This window comes from Haemorhous mexicanus, chromosome 6 (genome assembly GCF_027477595.1).
Source record: "Haemorhous mexicanus isolate bHaeMex1 chromosome 6, bHaeMex1.pri, whole genome shotgun sequence".
NCBI classification, from domain to species: Eukaryota; Metazoa; Chordata; class Aves; order Passeriformes; family Fringillidae; genus Haemorhous; species Haemorhous mexicanus.
The window spans coordinates 25,042,974-25,061,144 of record NC_082346.1 but is presented as its reverse complement, the minus strand read 5'-3'; the positions used below and the strand labels follow the sequence as shown (position 1 = coordinate 25,061,144).

The window sequence follows — 18,171 nt, the reverse complement described above, 5'->3', positions numbered from 1 at the left end:
AGAAATGCACACAAAAACCGTGCAGAGAGTGCTTCAGGCTTGTGTTCTGGTTTATATTACCAAAAAAAATTTTCTTTCAATATAAAAAAGCATTACAGTAGGGAATACAGGATAAATTAGCTCCACTATCTAATAAAAAGAACATTTACATTTTTTTTTAAAATAGATTTCAAACATTATTTCACACGCAGCCCTTTTCCCAGGCATTTGTGACAGTCATTGGAGCATTAAATAGCAACCAGGAGGCAGGGATGCTGAGACGGGCTGGGGGCTGGCCCAGGTCAGTCTCTACTACTCCCTCCAAGGTGCTTGGGCCATGGTCACAGTGCTACAGTGAAGGAGATGGCAGCTCCTTCTGCTCTCCAGCCTGCCTAGAGTTCTCCAGCCAGCAGTGACTTCAGCTTGAGCCCCTAGCCCCAAAATACTCACCAGAGCTGTTAAAAACAAATACAAAAATACAACTGCTTCTCCTGCCTACAGTTCTGAAAACTACTGTACCACAGAGGGGACAGCCACAAAACCAAGGGACAAAACCAACAAATTTACATGCTTTGCCATACAGTGGGAGTCTGCTTTCTGGGCTTGCTTGTTCATTAAATTCCCCCAAGGAAATTCTTTCTGCATGTTACCAACTGCTACAGATCCTCTCAGACTTGCACATATCTTTACAGCTATCTCCAGTTCTTGTTTGGAATTTCTGCCTGGCCTTTTGAGCTGTGTTCCCAGTGGCACGTGAACCAGCCTGCAGAGAGGATTTGAAGTCTTCACACAGCAAAGAGCAGTGGGGGATTAGAAAAGGTAGAAGAGGAGAAACAGCTGTGCACAGCCCAGAATAACAGATGAAGAAGAGATCCTTTTGAAGATACAGGGAACTACCATTAGGGAAAGAGGGAAAGCAAGAAAGCTGAAAACAGACAAAGCAATGAGTACAGAATGAGGAAAGCCATAGAGAAACAAGCCAGCTGAGATCATACTTCAGGCATGTGTATTTAGTACTTTGTGCTCTGGCTGCTTTGGTCTGGTTCCCCCAGCTCTAACAGGTTTTTTCCCCCATGCCACTGGTGGCAGAAAAAGGCTTTAAGGCTTTTTTTCCCCCTTCAGCCACCCACCATGCACAAGTGAGAATATTTGCCAGCCAGGCTCTGACCTGAGAACTCTGCATAATAAACTGAGGGGAAAGGAAGAAACTGGAGACTGGGGGAGGCAGTTCTGCTTCTTTCAATCACCTCCAGCCAAATTACCAACTCTGCTGACAGTTTTGTTCCTTCCCTGGGAATTGTTGTCCCAGAACAGTCACTGACACCAGCTCCTGAGGCAGAAGGAGAACAGATAAGCTTGCTTTCTGCTCAGCCCATTCCCTACAAGACTGGTAGATGGAACAGATTTTTCTTATCTTAAGTGCAGCACCTGCTGTCCAGTACAAATACTGTTGGGTTTTGGCTAACAAAACTGTTTTTCTTTATTAAACAACAGACCAGAGATTAATGCTAAAATGCCTCATTACAAGGAGGTCCAGAGGGAAATAGTTCTGAACAGATTTCCAGAAGGTTTAATGCAACATCTGATGCTGCCTAGCAGCCCTGGCAACATACTTTGTTGCTGGAATATGCTGACTGCAGCGTGGGGGGGCTGCAGCTCTACCTGCCCAGCCCTTTCTTGCCATTGAATAAATTGTTGTCAAATGAAGCTTGGAAAAGCTCCTAATGCCTCCTTCCTGTTCCCTAGTATCCTGATTCCCTAACCTAGATACTTAGCCATAATCTTTGTCTATTGTGGCCCAGGCTTTCTGTTGCTTTCCTTCCTTGCCTGTAGTCTGTGCAGTGCCACTGGGAGAGCTCAAGGGACACAGCCCCAGGGGTGTAAGGCAACAGCCAGAGGATGAACGTGCTGCTGCTGCTGCAAAACCTGGGCACAAAGTTTAATGCTCTGCTCCTTCCTTGCCAGAGATTACAGCTTTCAGAGGAGCTGGCTCAACTCTATATAAAAGTGCTCCCATAATCTGAGCCTATAAAATCCATAAAAAGATCTAATTTAAAGAAGAAACCACATCCCCTTCTGTCATTCCCCAGATAAAATGAGTTTGGGGTCAGGGAGTAAGTGACCAGATGAACAATTAAGGCAAAAGGGATTGGTGATTCCAGATGAGAAACTAGTCACCTGTCCAAGTCAATATCCATGACCATAGCAGCAGCTGGAGCAGTGTGGCTGCACACAGGCTGTTCTTGGATCCTGCCTGGGGTCTCAGTAGCTCCAGTTTAATCTCTGACCAAGGTTCAGTCCCAGCCATCTTTCTCAGGTTGACTTCCAAATGATTGAGCAGGTGACATGTTAGTTAAATACCAAACTATCTCAAGGGAGGAAATACTATCAACTAAAACAATTCTGACGTGATTACTTTCATCATGAGCCCATGGGAGAATCTCAGGGGAAATTCTCTGACCAGAAATGATTCCACCAGACTGGTCCAGGAAAACAGCATGGGAGTGGTTGATAAACTTCAACCTCTTCAATCCAGCACCATGTCTGGACCTCCCCTTAAGGCTGGAAAAGCATGAAGAAGGAACCACTGCAAATATTTATGCTAACAGAGCACCACAAACCTTTTTTTTTTTTTTTGCAAGTATCAGAGGAAAGGCAAAGGCTGACAAGATTTAAACAGTGTATCCTCTCTTCTCAGGAAGGCAGCAGTATCAATGATGCTTGACCAGAGCCATTCTTTTCCCCAGGAGATGGGAACACAGAGGGAACCATTTGGTCTCTTTCACAACAGTTAACAATAAATCTTAGTAAAAACAGAAAGGTAGGCACCAAACTCTCGACCCTCAGCCAGCCTTAGCTGAGTCCCATTGCTAAGTTAGATCACGCTGCCCCTGCTTGGAGTTCCAGAGAAAAGCCAGCCTCACTGAAGACCTTGACATCTCTGACAAGTTTCACATGACAGGGGCAAAGCTTCCACTGAAGAATGAGTGTTTTCATCCTGTGGCTGGAAATTAAAGCCAGAATCACGCAAACGTTGACTACACCTGCTTAGACAAGCCACCACTGGTTGTTTCAAACCCACCTAGACAGTCAAGGCCAACCTGTTGCCTTATGCAGCCCCTGCATGTCTGTTCTTGAGTCATTTGTTGTCTAAAGCACGATGAAGTGGTGAATGGTAGGCTCAGCCTGGTGTGAGAGGCAGCTGTGCTCATCCTCCCTCACCCTCACCAGCTCCATCCATCTCTAGTGCAATCGGCGGCTCTGGGCTCCTGCTCCACGGTTACTGCGGGTGGCTCTGGGCAAGGGTCCGGTGTACAGTGTAGTGCACATCACCTCAAAGTTCCAGCCCCTGAAGTACAATCCTTTTGGTCATTCATATATTACAACCCTCTTTTTTTCTTTTTATTTTTTCTCCCTGTCCCATTTTGTTAAAAAAAATAAAGTTTTTTGGGGTGTTTTCAGGTTTTGTTTCTTCGGATTTTCCTTCTTTCTTCTGAGCACATGGGGAACATGGTGGTTCATGGGCCACTTCTTACTGGATCCCTCGAAAGAGACACATAGCAAAGATCATGGCAAACAGCTGGAAAGAAGAGGGAGAAAGAAGAGGGCAGAAACAAAACAGAAAACCATGAATGTCAGCTGCATCTTACAGAAGATCGGCAAAGCGCTCCCTGGCCCTGGAACCACCCCCATTGCTTCTTCCTACCCAGCAGTCAGTGATGCAGAGAGGGGGACCCTTACCACCCACAGGAGGCTGTGGCAGAACCCTTTCCTCTGCCCCTCCCTCCCCCCCAAACTGTTAGTGGCTACAGCAGCAGCCTGGCTTCATTCCCAAACTGCCCTTGGTGTCACAGGGGCACAGGATCCACCATCTCTGCTCTGCAGATCACTGCTACTGCCTGGCCTGGGTGCGGCACAGCCTTTGTGGGAGGCTGCTGCACCTCTGCCAAATCTCTCCTTTGCACAAGATGGGGGGGCTTTTAAAGTAGCCAGCCTTTCCCTGCAATGCCACAGGGACATAATTTCTGCACTAAAACCATGTCTGGTGGTTGTCAGAGACATCACCAAAGAAGTGGCTACTAATGCAGGACAATGAAAGTGCTCTGGAGCCCATCTTTTCAGTCTCTAAACAGGTTTTAAGTCACGGGCAGGATTTGAACACATTAACCAAGTGACAGATTAGTCAGTTGGCCAGGGCACTGTGACAGTGGGAGCAGTGACTGCCCAGGGCCCTGTGGAGAGTGGCGTGTCCCCAAAGCCCCTGTGGCCAGCGTGGCAGGGGCTCTGTGCAGGCCCGGCACGAGGTGGCACTGCAGGCGTGTGGCACCCGTTATTTCCCGGCCCTTTGTGTCAAAGGATCAAAGAGCCTCTTTCCAGGCAATTAAACCCACAAATTGATAGCCTGCCTGCACTTTGCCAGAGCACCTTTCCCTGGCGAGGGGGAGCAGCTGCCTGTTTGCCTTGCTGCTGGCACCTCACTGATGCTGCTTTGTTGCAGTCACACAATAGTCAGTACCTCAATAGCCAACACTCCGATGGCAAGAGCTCCTGCCAGGTACACATACGTCTCAAAGGAGTTCAGGATCACGGTGTAGCAGCCCTAGGAAAGACAAAACACGGTGAGATACACCTGAGCAGCACATTGTGTTGTTCTCGCTGGGACATGAGGTTCTCTCAGACCAGGAATCACAAGCTCAGCTCCCTCTCACCACCCCACCCAGCCTCACAGCACAGGAGGCAGAGTTTCACGGGACAGTGCTGGGGAAGAGGAAGGTTCCCCACTTCTTGCTGGTTCATACCCCTCACTGAGCATGAGGAACTGTGAGTTCTGCAGGCCAGAGAGGAGCAGCACAGAGAGGAACTCCAACTGCAAAGGGCAGAGACTAAGCACAGAGGGAAGGACACTCACTGCAGGTGACAGACATCCCAGACTGGCTAGAGAAATTGATGATTTATTTAAAGCCAAGGCAGGAAATTCTTGATTCATCTCTTACTACCAGCAGCTCCTTACTAACCCAGGACCTTTTCTCTGTGTTTCCCCTCAAAGAGGCTGGCTGAACACCTGCTGATCTTGCTATAAAGGAAGAATTTCATTTGGAACTCAGGGCCATGCACAATGGCAATTATTCCACTTATGAAGCATAGCCACCATCATCCTTAATTAAATTTATTGCTGCTAATACAATTAACAGCAGGTAGATCTTCCTGCAAAGGTTTCAGGATATTTCTGGAAATTACCAGCTTATCCTGGCCTCAATTTTCCCAGCCTAAAATTTCAACCCACTGTGAAATTTCTGCAAACAGGTGACACATAAAGAGAAAAGTAGATTGGAGTTTGTCCAATATGAAAAGCAGATTCCTCTCCACTGAAAATATACTTCACACATACATTTTAATCCTATCTATACTGCTAGGATGTTTCAATCACCTGTTTTTTTTTCCTTCCACCCATAATGAAAGTCTTGGAACTGCAAAGACAGCACAATAGTTATGTACCTGTGTCCATGCCAAACCCTGCTCACTGTGAGTAAGGCATAACTGGTGGAGAGTGATGGAGAACATGGAGAAGATCCACTCATGAGGCCACCCCAGGGGACCCAGCCTGCTGGAGCAGTAACTGAGCTGTTAAAACCATGCTCTTGTCAACATGAGTAAACTCAGCATCAGCTTTCTTCCAGCCATGTTTCAGCCAAATCTTCAGAGAAAAGCATGCAGCTCAGAAACAAATATTTGTGTGCTTGCCAGACCTCCAACCTTAACCCAGCCTTCAGCATGCTCTGCTCAGCTGGCTACAGACAGGAGTGAGCACAAATGTGTCAGCACTGTCCTACCAGCATGGTGGCCCAAGAGCTTGACTTTGCTCCAGCAATGCCTCAATTCAGCACTCAGTTGCTCGGGATTGTCTCTCCTGTTTTACAAAGTGCTCCACTCTGTGCTTGATGACACTCACTGTGCACACAGCTTCTTCCACCAGCACTGGTGACATGGGCTTGCAGGAAGCCCTCTCTTTCAATGGAAGTAGTAAGCTTCAGCATTACCACTCAGGGAAAATTTACCCTCTTTCTCACAATGCATTTTTCTTTCCCTCCCTGCTGTCTGTCATCTCTCTCCTCCCCATCTATTCCCAGCAATCAGACCTGGCAGAAGCAGCATGGTGCTGTCTGCTATGATCTCTCACCCAGAGTGCCTTTGCCAACCATTTCCAGCTGCCAGTCAGGGAACAGTTCACATGCTGCTTCCAAAATCCTTTCCTCTCTTTCTCAATCTGCTCTTAAGTACTGAAAAGAGGACCACTGCCTAGTCTGGAGGGAGAAGGAGGCTTGTATAAGGAGGTCAGTACAGAGCTCATTTGGTTTAACTCATGTTGAGGTGAACACAATCAGGAACTTTGCTGGAAAGTTTCTTAAACATCACATCTTGGTGACATTGGGAGGAAACTCAACCCTGCATCAATGGGATGAACTGATTTGTCATAGTCTAGTATTGCAAAAAATTGCCAAGTAGAGACACTTGGCAAAAGAATTATAGGTTATACCTATAGAATGGTCTGGGTTAGGCAGGACCTTAAAGATCATCTAGTTCCAACACCTCTGCTAGAGTCAAACCACTGCCACTAGACCAGGATGCTCAAAGCCCCTGGCCATGAGCGTTTCTAGTGACGAGGCATCCACAACTTCTCTGGACAACCTTTTTCCACATCTCACCACCCTCACAATCAACAATTTCTTCTGTAATATCTAGACTTAAACTCCACTCTTTCTGTTTAAGGCAATTCCTCCTTGTCCTATTATTACATGTCCTTGTAAAAAGTCCCTCTCCAACTTCCTTGTAGGCTCCCTGTAGGTACTGGAAGACAGCTATAAGAAATGCCCTTTTTCTACAGTAAAGAGTAAAGAAGCAGAGAAATGCAACTTTACAATACTTCTCTTCCTTAGAAAACAGACATGGTTTTCTGTGGCTGTTTAACCTTTGATATTTTGATTGATATGTATTGATTAGGAGTCTTTGTGAACTAAATTGGAACCATTCCTGCAGCCAGTCAGAGTCAACTCCATCCCATCCTACCTGACCTGTGCTGGCTTGCTAATTAACTTCTCAGAGGTAGTTCTAACCTTCATAAACACAACAGAACTTGATCTAAGTTTCCATCTTACCTCTCAATCCCTTAGGAAAATCTTTGTATTTCTGATGATACAGCACAACATGGACTTAGCAGTGTATGCAATGAAAGGAGATTTTCAAAATCAGCCATGTGCCATCACTTCAAAAGCTGTCAGCAGGAGTGTAATTAGGATGTGAGGTACAGTCAGGACCTGCCAGATTCACTAGCTACCCATGACCACTGCAGCCATCTCTCTGCCCACTGTGGAGCTCCTTTTCCTAGCACTCAGCCTCCCTTACCTGCCGGTTCTGAAACCTCTCAATGCCTTCTAGACAAGCTTCCTTGTTGACAAACATCCCTTCCCGGCTCTGCAGCTCTCGCTGGCAGCAAGCCTCTGGTGTTGCCTTTTCCAAAGAGGAATACGGAAGGTGACGAATATCTTCAAAGTCTTCTGGTCCGTTCACTCCACAGCAGGCAAACTGGGGAGAGGCACAGAAAAGAAAGGAAGACAGAATTGACACCTTTCCCCCAAAGCAGACTTGAGAAATCTAATACCTGTTCCTGTAGGGATCAAAGCTTTAGTCAAAGCAGAGACAAAACAGCCATTGTTTCCAAAGAAGTGGGTTGTACTTGTACCTTGGAGCTTCTGTTTCATTGAAGCCTTTATGAAGTCCCAATGTTTCTATGTCATACTGTAGATTCTAAGGTACTACTGGGAATATTGCTGCAAACTACACAGGGCTTTGGGGCATATCCAGAATAACTTGCTTGAGATCACCCAGTACCACCCAGGCTCCCAACCACCCTTTCTCCCCATAGCTAATGGCCAGGATTGTTGCTGCTCAAAGGCTATGCTAGGTGATTTGAGTAAGGTCCCTCTTTAGGATTCCAGTCAGATGCTTTTTAAGGATTCAAGTCATACTCTGACTCTCCTTTCAGTCAGCAAAAGGAAATGTCTTTATTAAAGTCCTGAATCAGCATGAAGGGTAGCAATCATCCTTTCCTTTTAAGATTAAAATTGACTTTTCATCTGCAGAAGCTGACGCCCTGCTTTTCACTCCTGAAGGGATACACCATGGGGCATACAGAGCACTAACACATGTGTACACACACACAGACACACACACACGCACACAGACACACACACTCAGAGACTGAATTCCTGGTGGTAGGCGGCAACAACAACTACAGTTCCAATGACAGTCAACCTGTAACCTGCCCAATTAGCAGTGTAATAGCAAAGTCAATTTTGATAGCTAATATTTCTGTAGTGAAAATACATCATCAGGCACTCTCCTCCCTAAGCTGCTGTTAACTACAAAACACTAGTTAACACCAGCATTTGGCCGCTGTTGGCTGGGAATAATTCCGAAGCAGTCTGCAAGGTGAAAAGCCCAGAACAAATGCAGTGATACCCAGTTGCAGACACCTCCCCTGCTTTCTGTGCCCAATATTTGAAAACTGTGGGTACTCCAATGCCTCAGGCTATGGCAAATCAGGTGACCACAATGCAGTCACTAGAAATGTCTCTCTCAGGAACGGTGGCAGCTCCATTTGAGAAAGACTGACTGCCAGCCAAAGTCTCACCTCCCTTCAACCACAAGCCCTGGTGCTAGGCTGGACACGACAGGATGGGTGAAAGCAGGCTGACCCTGGGAGAGCTGAGGGTGTGGGCTGAGCAACGTGTGGGTGGCCACTGACCACGGGCAGAATGGGACTGGGGTGGTCTGACTTACTGTGATCATAACAGAGTTCCAGGTGGAAGAGAAGACGTCCGTGTCGTTGTTCCTCTGGTAGTGCTTCTTCAGCTCCTTGGTGAAGAACTCTCTGGTCAGCTGAAATGCACAGACAGGTGGAAATGTAAAGGCTATTGCCAACACCTTTCCCAAATATTTCCTAAAGCTCCCTCCTGTGAATGATGGGAGTTCTTTGGGTTTGTTCTTTTTTTTTTTTTTTTGCAAACCTCAGAGGAGAAACATGTAAAAAGCCATTGGCTGAGCCATATCTGTGTAGAGGGTGAAGGGTACCTGTTGAATACAGCTGTCACTCATTAAAATCAGGGACTAAACTATATCTGTACTTCTAAAATAATGTTTACACTTAAATCTTGGTCGGTTTCTGGTTTTGTTGTTTTACTTTTTTTAATTGAAAATATTTATTTGAAAGTATTTAATAAATTTAAACAGGCTTAAACCAGATTTTAGAAAGATTGTCAAATCCACATCCAAACTGTATTTTCACTTGCTGTGCTTCATGAGGTCTGCAAGCAAAGCTTGATTTTCCCCTCCACTTTTTAGTCAAACCAGTTAACTTCTTACTAACAATAGGGGAACGGCTCTGAATTTACTTCAATGTGTGAGAAAGCCTTAACATTAAACTTTCTAGAAATTATAAAGTAAAAAAATTCATTAATAGGAACTTGTCATCTTATGAATCAGAAAAAAATGCCATTTGCTTGACAATGCTTTTGATTATCTAAACTAACCTGCATACATGAAGAAAAAAACCCCTCTTTATATTTAGATAATGTAAACATTTTTCCAAAAGTCAACATTATAAATTACTGGAATTTCATTTACTCCTGTCTATATTTACAGTAAAACAGATTAAATGCACAAACAATTTGTTCCAGAGTCTTCTCGAGAAGTTAGACACCTTGAAATTACATTTACTTAGGATGACTCTCTAGAGGAATAGTAAACGTACAATCCTAATAATCATCTTAAACTGAACATCCCAGTTCAATCTTGCAGCCTTTCTGTCACTTCAAGACAAAAACTTCAAGAAATCCTCTTTCACATTCCCAATAGACCTGGACTTTTGCAGTCCCTTCTCCAAAATGTCTTGTGATTAGTGATCCACACAGACAAAATCTGCCACTGCAAAAGCCACAGTGAAGGGGGCTGGACTTGGCTGGCTACAGCGCTGCTGTGATGTTGCATATTTGTAGGATCAGGAATTAAGCTGCCTGAAAAATACCCTTTCTATTCCCCCCTGTTGTTCATACAGCACTGCTGACGCAGTAACAGAGACTGCTACAAGCTGATTTCAGGTTCTTGATATGCAACGTGAAATATCTCACATACACATACATATGTATGAGCTCCATGGGTGGGCACAAAAGCACAAGCACAAAACTGTTTGTTTTATTTGTATTACAAAATTTAAGGACCAAAAAACCCACTCTAGTGACTTTTAAAAAGACCCTGGATACCACCTAATATTGGCTTCTCTTTTACAAATACAAACAAAGGCCAAATGTAATTACTACATCAGTATTGGGTAAACTTTGTCACAAATACTTGAATCATGCAATTAGCTCAATCTCACTACCTTTAATTAGTTATACCGTTTAATTCCTAAATTACTTCTTTGGGGCAGATATTAACTCTTTTTTTGCTTTTAAAATATTAAAATACCAGAGGACATGGCATTTTTGAGAATTTGGTGCACTGAAGGAAGGTGAGGTTAGAAGATGCTGAAATATGTCCTCGGTGTTCTCCTTTCCTTCCCTTTCTCTGCATACTTTATCCATGCAGCATCTAACCCTGCAGACAGCAGCACATTTTTTTGATGCTCGTCTGTTCCCGAAGCACCCACTTTGAAACTGATATTACTGCTGGTAATGATGCCAGCCGGCTGCCTTTGTTGGGGTCTAAAACAAAAGGGTAATTTAAATATAAAGTGAAACCTTTATTTTGACAGCAGCAATCCCAGAGGAAATTGTTCAGAGTTTGTGTGTGATTTTTACAACACTTGGCCTAAAACAAAGCCCAGTGCTGGAAGAGTACATTTGCCAGGAAAATAACCGATTCCATTTTGTTGGTCTTAAACTGCTTATCCTGAGCATCTCAAGTTCAGAAGAATGGGGCCAAAAAAAAAAAAAATTGTTTTAAAAAATTGCTGACAAAGGAGGATGAAATAAGACAGTGCTATTGCCATGAGCTATTGCACATAGCCCTCCTCTAGCTGAAACAAGTACTGGCCCTAATGAGATCGGTGCCCATTGGACTTTTATGGCAAGAACCATTCAGAAGGGAGGAAAGGACCTACTGATAAAACTAGAGCTTCACACGGGCTTTGACAACACAGTTGTGGCAGCCACAGCCATGAACAATAAGGAGCTGTTCAGCTGTGTTTTGGGTGGGGCGCCTCCAATGCAGCACATGCATGCATACATTTACATGGCAGTGAATGAAGTGAGACTGTTTTGTCACACTCGTTCAAAAAATAGCTTTGCTGGGATTAGTGCAGCCAAATAAAAGGGGTTTAGAAAAAGGAGGGCATTTCTGCACAACACAGGCATGCTGGCACTGCCCAGGAAGGTTACAGCCCTCTCGTGCTGTGCTGTGCTCAAGGATACGGAATGCTGCGCAGAAGCTGCCTTCATGGTGCCTGCTTGGGGAACAGGACACACTCCTTCCCATCTCCATTGGCCTGGAGCACTCTGCTGGGTCTGGCACAGTGCAGGGCATGGAGGTGCAGTCACCAGTGCTGCACTTCCCACTCTACCATGCCTTCCATCTGAGATACCTCTGTCTGCTCAGCTGAGGAAGGTTCACATTCTTTAGCTTTTGCCTTATGTCTGAAGAAATAGAGGCACTAGTGTCCAAGATGGCTTTCTTATTAAGTGTTAGAACTGGTGCTAAAAATCCAAACATCTGGACTCCACCCAAAGCCTGCCACTGGACTCCTGTTCACTACCATCCTGCTTTCTTGCTTGCTAAGACAGTTCACTAAGAATCAAATATCCCTCCAGGGTTTTTCCCATCCAGACTTTTCAATGGCATATAAAGAGCAATCCCTATTGCTCTTTCACAGTCTCTAGTGTTCATGAAAGTCATTATTTTATGGAGGATCTTCTAGATGATAAAGGGCTCTCCACCCCCAAACCCTCCTTTTCTAAGGAAGATAAACTCTGGTAATCACCTAGCTAATTAACAGCAGCCTTTTTCTTCAGAAACTGTATCTAAATAGCTCTTTGGAAGTGCAGCTGGACTTGCAGATCACAGTAGTTCACCTCTGTGAGCACCACCTTCACCTACCCCTCCACCTTGCTCTGCTTCACCAACTCTTCCTCTCATGTCAAATCTCAGCAGAAAACATCTCTTTTCTCCCTTATTTTTCTCTCTTGATTTCTCTCACTCCTTTAGCTGTTAATAATTTAACCCCACTGAGTGTTTGGGAGCTGGTTTGAGTGTAAAACTACACAAGAGAAAGCTGCTCTGAACATTATCTGTAAAGCAAACAGATAAAGTGTATCTTTTGTCTCATTTTACACACCCAGAGAGGCCACAGCCATGAGGACTGGTGCAGCAACCATGACAGAATCCTGCTTGGTAAGCTTTGAAGAAATTTAAATTGGCTAAGTGTGCATTTGCCACCACATGCCCTAAAAGTAATTTATTTCACAAGAAAGAGAAAAGCAAATCTGATCTTGACCTTAAATTGCTACTGCGAAGTATTCTTCCCACCATGGGATCAATGAAAGACCACCTCTGTACACCCATGTCGCTCACCCTAACTCAGAGGTGTAAACTTGGCCACAAGTAGCTTCCAAGTCAGACAAGCTACCCATCACAATATACAACAACACCAAAACAAGGACTATTTTTTCCAGAAGAAACCTAAGGAGAGAACAAACCACAAGAACTCGCAGATCAAGTTTGACTTCTGCATAGAGCCATCTCCAGCTATGCTGGGATCTGACGTTCTTCATTCCTTCTCGTTTTAAGCCCTTCCTGTCAATCACTCTGACAGAGTGGGAAGCTGGTGCTACAAACAAAGAGACAAGCTCAAGAAAGATAGGAGTTTGTTCCCCTCCAAGTCTTATCTCACAAAACACTGCCAGATGCCACAGAAGTCTAGAATATCCTCCGTGCCCTTATCTTCCAAGATAACATGACCTTACATGTCCCACGGCTCCCATGGGAGTGGAAGGTGCCAATGCTTTGCCAGAAACAAGCTGTAAGCAAGGAGGACAATCAGAAGTGCAGTCACCTTGCACCCAGGACTTGCAGCAAGCCTGGGCAGTTTCTGGTACCTTTTATCAGTTTCCCACAGAGAAGAGGGGAGGTAGGAGCCATCAGCTGAGAGCTCCCCAGGGACTGTGTTCTGTCTCTGTCACAAAGCACCTACCTGGGTCTGCAGGCCAGTTCCTATATGTCTGGTCTGCTCCTTGTGCTGAACCAAAGGAATTCTCTAAAAACTCCTAACAGCAGAGCTGTAATGACCACCAGTCCCCCACACTGCAATGTGTTCATAGGTGTTTCCATAAGGGCGTGGTCTCAAAGCCTGAACTGGAATGGGGTACCCATTCTAGGTGCAGAGTGCCATCCCTTCCCCACTGCCTTCAGATCTGAGGCAAAGACAAAAGACCACCCGCTCATAAATAGGAGCAAATCCTCTCACTACCTCCCCCCAAGCCTATCCTACTTTACAAATACCACACTCTCTTGCTGTGAGCTTCCTAAGTTTTGATTATTTTCTATCAAAAACTTTCAAAAATGAATAAAATTAGAAATATATACTGCTTTAAGAAAATCATCATTATATACGACCCTTTGCTCCTGCCACATTTCTCTCAAGCTCAGTACAGCAAATGTGCTGCATGTTCTCTTGCTACTGGCAGAGGCAAAATATGCAAAATAAATACTAACAGTCACTAGTGACCACCTCTACCAGCCAATATTTTTTCAAAGCTATCACTCCAAGAAGGATGGACCTACTTTAGTCAGGTTCTCCTTTGCATATGTGTGAACATGAAAAAAAATTCACAGACCTTTGCTGTTTAGAGAAAGAAATGAGACTGTGGTTACTACTACTGTAGTAAAAGTTTACCACTAGCCCAGGGCAGGGATCATGGCCATATAACAATATTCATTGCAGAAGAATAGAGAAAGGCTACATCATATGAAGCTTTGGAGAGAAGGACAAATCTAAGCAGGGCAATAAGTGAGGTGGGATTTGCTTCTGGAAGGTCGGGGGGGATATCTTACAAGCAGCATTGGTAGGAGTCTGGTGAGCAGCAGAACATGGAAGATCAAGAATGAACATGATTATAAGATTCATAAGAGATTTTTTGTACTGCTGAGCAAGCATCGGCTCTGTCTGGAAAACAGGAGTTTTCAACAATTAATATTAAACCCATGTTATATTGAAAAAAGGAAAATAGTTGCATTTAATCATAGTGTGACTTTATGATAAAACTTCTCTCTGATAAAATGTGCAGCTGGTTTGGCTGCAAGAGAGTCAGGAAGACTTTCAAAGACTCTAAAACTTCAGGAATAAGTGTGTCCCCATAAACTCCCCATCCTGCACCAGGCAGGTGAGTTAACATTCCCTGATGTGCTGGCAGTTCTGCAGACAGGGTAGTAATGAATGAGGTTTGCTGATATTTGAAACAGTCACTGTACAGACAAATCAGCCACTGTCTAACACCCTGCTCCAGCTGTGTATAACCCCACTGGGGTCCAGAGATTGCCCACCATCAGATACTTACATTTTCTCTGAATATAAAAGCCAGGATTGCAGCTGAAAGCTCCGCCAGGAAGATTAACAAAATAAACATGAAGAACTGGAAGAGAGAAGATAAAAACCACAAATGTAGCATTAAATGTCTGCAGTAGGTAGTAGGAATACAGGGATTTGCTACTTACCAAAGAGATAGAAAAAATAACTAAGGAATTTTTTTTTTTCCCCCTGACAAGTAAAAAACTGTATGAAACAGTCACTTGAAGCACACTCATTCCCTCTCTGACCTCATCACAGGACATGGGATCTTATGACACTTTTGCCTGATTCTAATGAGTAAAAGTATATAAGGTTACAGAACTCATAGCATCCCCTGATAAACCTGCACCAGGTCAAAACTGTAAAGCCTACTTTGATGGAAAAATTATATAATTGTGGACATGCTCACAGAGGTTAAACTGTCCAGATACAAGTATAGGTATCACATGTAAATGCACATACACCCCTGATTGCCACACAAACAACATCGGTTTACTGTAATATAATCACAGCTTATCTTGTAGGGAAGGAGGAAGTGGGATATACCCTCAAATATTTATACCTATGACCTAAAATGGACTGTTTTCATTTCAGGACAAAATTAGCCTTGGTTAATATCCCCCAAACACAATGGGGTTGCACTGAGTTAAGTACTAACCACACAGGACCTCTACAGAAAGTTGATAACACACCATAATAATTTAATTTGGTAATGCAAGTATCATCCTGTCTTGTGTGGTATCCAAAGTGTGCATATTCACATCCTTAAGATAAGAGCATGCTGCAGACTTGACAGAAAGCGCAGCCTGCACATTAAAAGATAGTAAAAGGGAAGCAGGTCTCCAGGTTGAAGTAAAGCTCTTTACGCTTATGTCATCATAATTTTACAAAAAGGAAGGAAAGCAAAACAGAGAGGCACATGGCTGTTCAATCTAAGCTGGAACTATATTTCATTCTGTTGCCTTTGCAAACTTATGCTGCTTCAATCTTAAAGTTTGGTTTTCAGTCTTGCCAAAGGCACCTGGTTTAGGTGAGGTTACCAGACCTGGGTGATCTACTGTGCCTTCACCCCCCACCCCAGAGAAGTAAATCAGATGCACTTCAGAGGTCTCATCCCCAGAGACTGACATGCTGCTGTCAGGGTGCTGTTCCTGGGACCTTGTCTACACTCAGGTACTCGGGAGTGTTTCCAGCCCAGGATGAGTGGTGGGACTCCTGTGGGCTTCCACTTCAGATTCTGCCTGTTCTTGGGATCACTTGTCAGTGACACTGATGCCTTGTGCTAATTTGATGCTGCTTCAGTCATTATGAAACACTAAAAAGAACAGACAGCGATGTGTCCTTTAACATCCTTAAATCATTGAATGTTGGTGCTGAGGAATAGCTGTAGAAACAGAGCAGAAAGTGGCTAGATTCAAAATCTCTCCCAAAATGGCATTTATTCTTGTAGAGAAAATTATGGATTTGAGTAACCATAAGTCTGAACTAGGTGGACAGTTTTTATGTTCTTATTGCCATAAAGAGAAATTACCATTTGAATCAGCCTGTCTAAAATTCAAACAGGCCAAGAATTTGCCCACAGACTTTGAGATTATTTTACAGAATTGAGTAAATGTTAAGACATTAACACAGATTTTGGCATTGTGTGAGAAAGGCAAAAGTGAATGGAGAACCCTGTAAGACCACATCATGTGTGGAGGGTAATAAACTTGGTACATGTTACCAATGAAGATAGATGAAGCAACAAGTAAAAATAAACACAAGAGAAGTCTGGATTTTTTTTTGGGGTGTGTGTGTGTGTGTGTGTGTGTGTGTGTGTGTTAGAAGTTTATAGAAGGTCTTTCTGAAACAGAAAACAGGCAGACAGGGCCAGAAGTACTATTGTGATCCCCAAGCAATTATTTATAAACACTGTCTGAAAGGCTGTGCATTGTGCACTTCAATAATGGAGAGAGAATTCAAACTATCTGCTTGGCATGGGCAAAATGTTGTTTTGTTGTCAATTATCAGAGCTTTAAGTGATTTTTCCTCACTGGAAAAGCACGTGCACCACCCTATCACATTTGTCTACCTGCTTCTGCAGTGAAAAAAATAAGGAAGAAGAACCTGGGCTCAAATGACAAAACAAGAAAAGTCAGATGAGCAGGGATTTTAGGTTTTAACTGTATGCTGTTGCTTGATTTTACTGAACTAGTTACCTCTCTAATTTATTCTTAATGCTGGAGTTTTCTGTGTGGCTTCTTTTTTTCCTGCTCGGAGACTGTTTTAATTTCACCACAGGAGGGCAAAGAACAAGTGATGAGAATGAACAACGCTTTGCAAATTCACATCATCATCCATCAAGGGATCTCAGCATAGTCACCAAGGTCTAAGGTGGTGATCAAGTGATTAATCCCATCACCCTGCTAATTGCATTTCATTTACTGATTACTGGGAGGCACATGTTCACCCAAGCTCCAGCACAGGTCTGTGCAGAAGTGGAAGCAGTCATTCCCAGATTATCTGTGATAAGCTTCATTATCATTCCCAAACTGATTTACACTTATCTTGTGCACTCTGCATTACAGATTTGTAAGTTACAGTAGGGAAAAACCCAAAAGCAGCCATTAGGGTTGATGAGAAAAAGATGGATCATCAGTGTTTCAGAATTTGCTCCTATTCTGCATTTGAAGGAGAGTCAAAATCTGCTTAACATGTTTTCCTTCCAAAAATTAAATTGATTACTGGTATGTGAGAGCACAAAAGAGCCAGCTGGTTAATGCATGGGACACAGCAACCTCACATTCAAATTCAGGCTTGATTCTTGACATTTAAACACAGATACTCCCCACATCCAAGGTGGACATCCTAAGAAATGGGAACTCTCAAAAATTTTGCCTCAGCTCCAGGTGGTGGTTACAGGAGTTTTCAGAGAAGTGGTCTATCAGAAGTTCCCACAAAATATGCTTTGTGTTTATTTTTCATAACTCATCCAGTGTTCCAGTTTCAGAACTGCTGTTCCAAAAGAGCATCAACTGTCTTTAACTCAAAGGATCCGGACCTGCATTTTAATGCTGAGAAGTTTGAGGGGCTACTACATCCATTTTACAGGAGTGCAAAACAGGATGCCTGCATTTGAAACTAAGCCAAATGAAGCTAATATGGGCTCTTCTTTTAACAAAGCTGAATTCAGTCCCTTGGTACACAATGTTGTACATTCAATAGTACTTTGGATTCTGATTATTACAGTGTTGTTTTGCAGTCAGAGGACCTTCAGGACAAGTTATTCAATGTCTCATTTGCAGGCCACTGTTTGTTCCTTTTTTTTTGTGAGCGAGGTTCAAATGCCAGTAAATCTAGAAATGCCTCACAGCCTTGTGCTTAATACAACATGTTAGGTTCCATAGTGATGGGGTTATTTTTTACCAAAAGACAAGCAGCTTAATGAAAAATAAAAGTCCTTGCAAACACTGAAACCAGAACCTAGAGAACATGCATCTCTCTTGTCCCTTCTATCTTCTGTTTACAGTTGGACTAAAAGCTTCAGGCATACATTATGCATCACTGAAATCTCACTCAAGCAGCTCTCTGGCTCATCA

The 18,171-nt window shown here is 43.7% G+C and overlaps 1 protein-coding gene across 7 annotated transcripts in view; it reads right to left on the bottom strand.

Moving 5' to 3' along the window:
- Nucleotides 1-32: 32 nt before the first annotated feature.
- The window catches only part of TSPAN18 (tetraspanin 18), a 122,113-nt gene continuing 103,974 nt past the window's right edge, over nucleotides 33-18,171 (bottom strand). For all 7 annotated transcript variants that reach the window (XM_059849288.1, XM_059849286.1, XM_059849291.1 and 4 more), the window contains 5 exons: nucleotides 14,583-14,657; nucleotides 8,818-8,916; nucleotides 7,381-7,560; nucleotides 4,496-4,579; nucleotides 33-3,559 (listed from right to left, as the gene is read on the bottom strand). In XM_059849288.1, coding sequence (XP_059705271.1) covers nucleotides 3,512-3,559; nucleotides 4,496-4,579; nucleotides 7,381-7,560; nucleotides 8,818-8,916; nucleotides 14,583-14,657 — 486 coding nt within the window. In that variant the 3' untranslated portion in view covers nucleotides 33-3,511. The remainder of the gene's footprint in view (nucleotides 3,560-4,495; nucleotides 4,580-7,380; nucleotides 7,561-8,817; nucleotides 8,917-14,582; nucleotides 14,658-18,171) is intronic.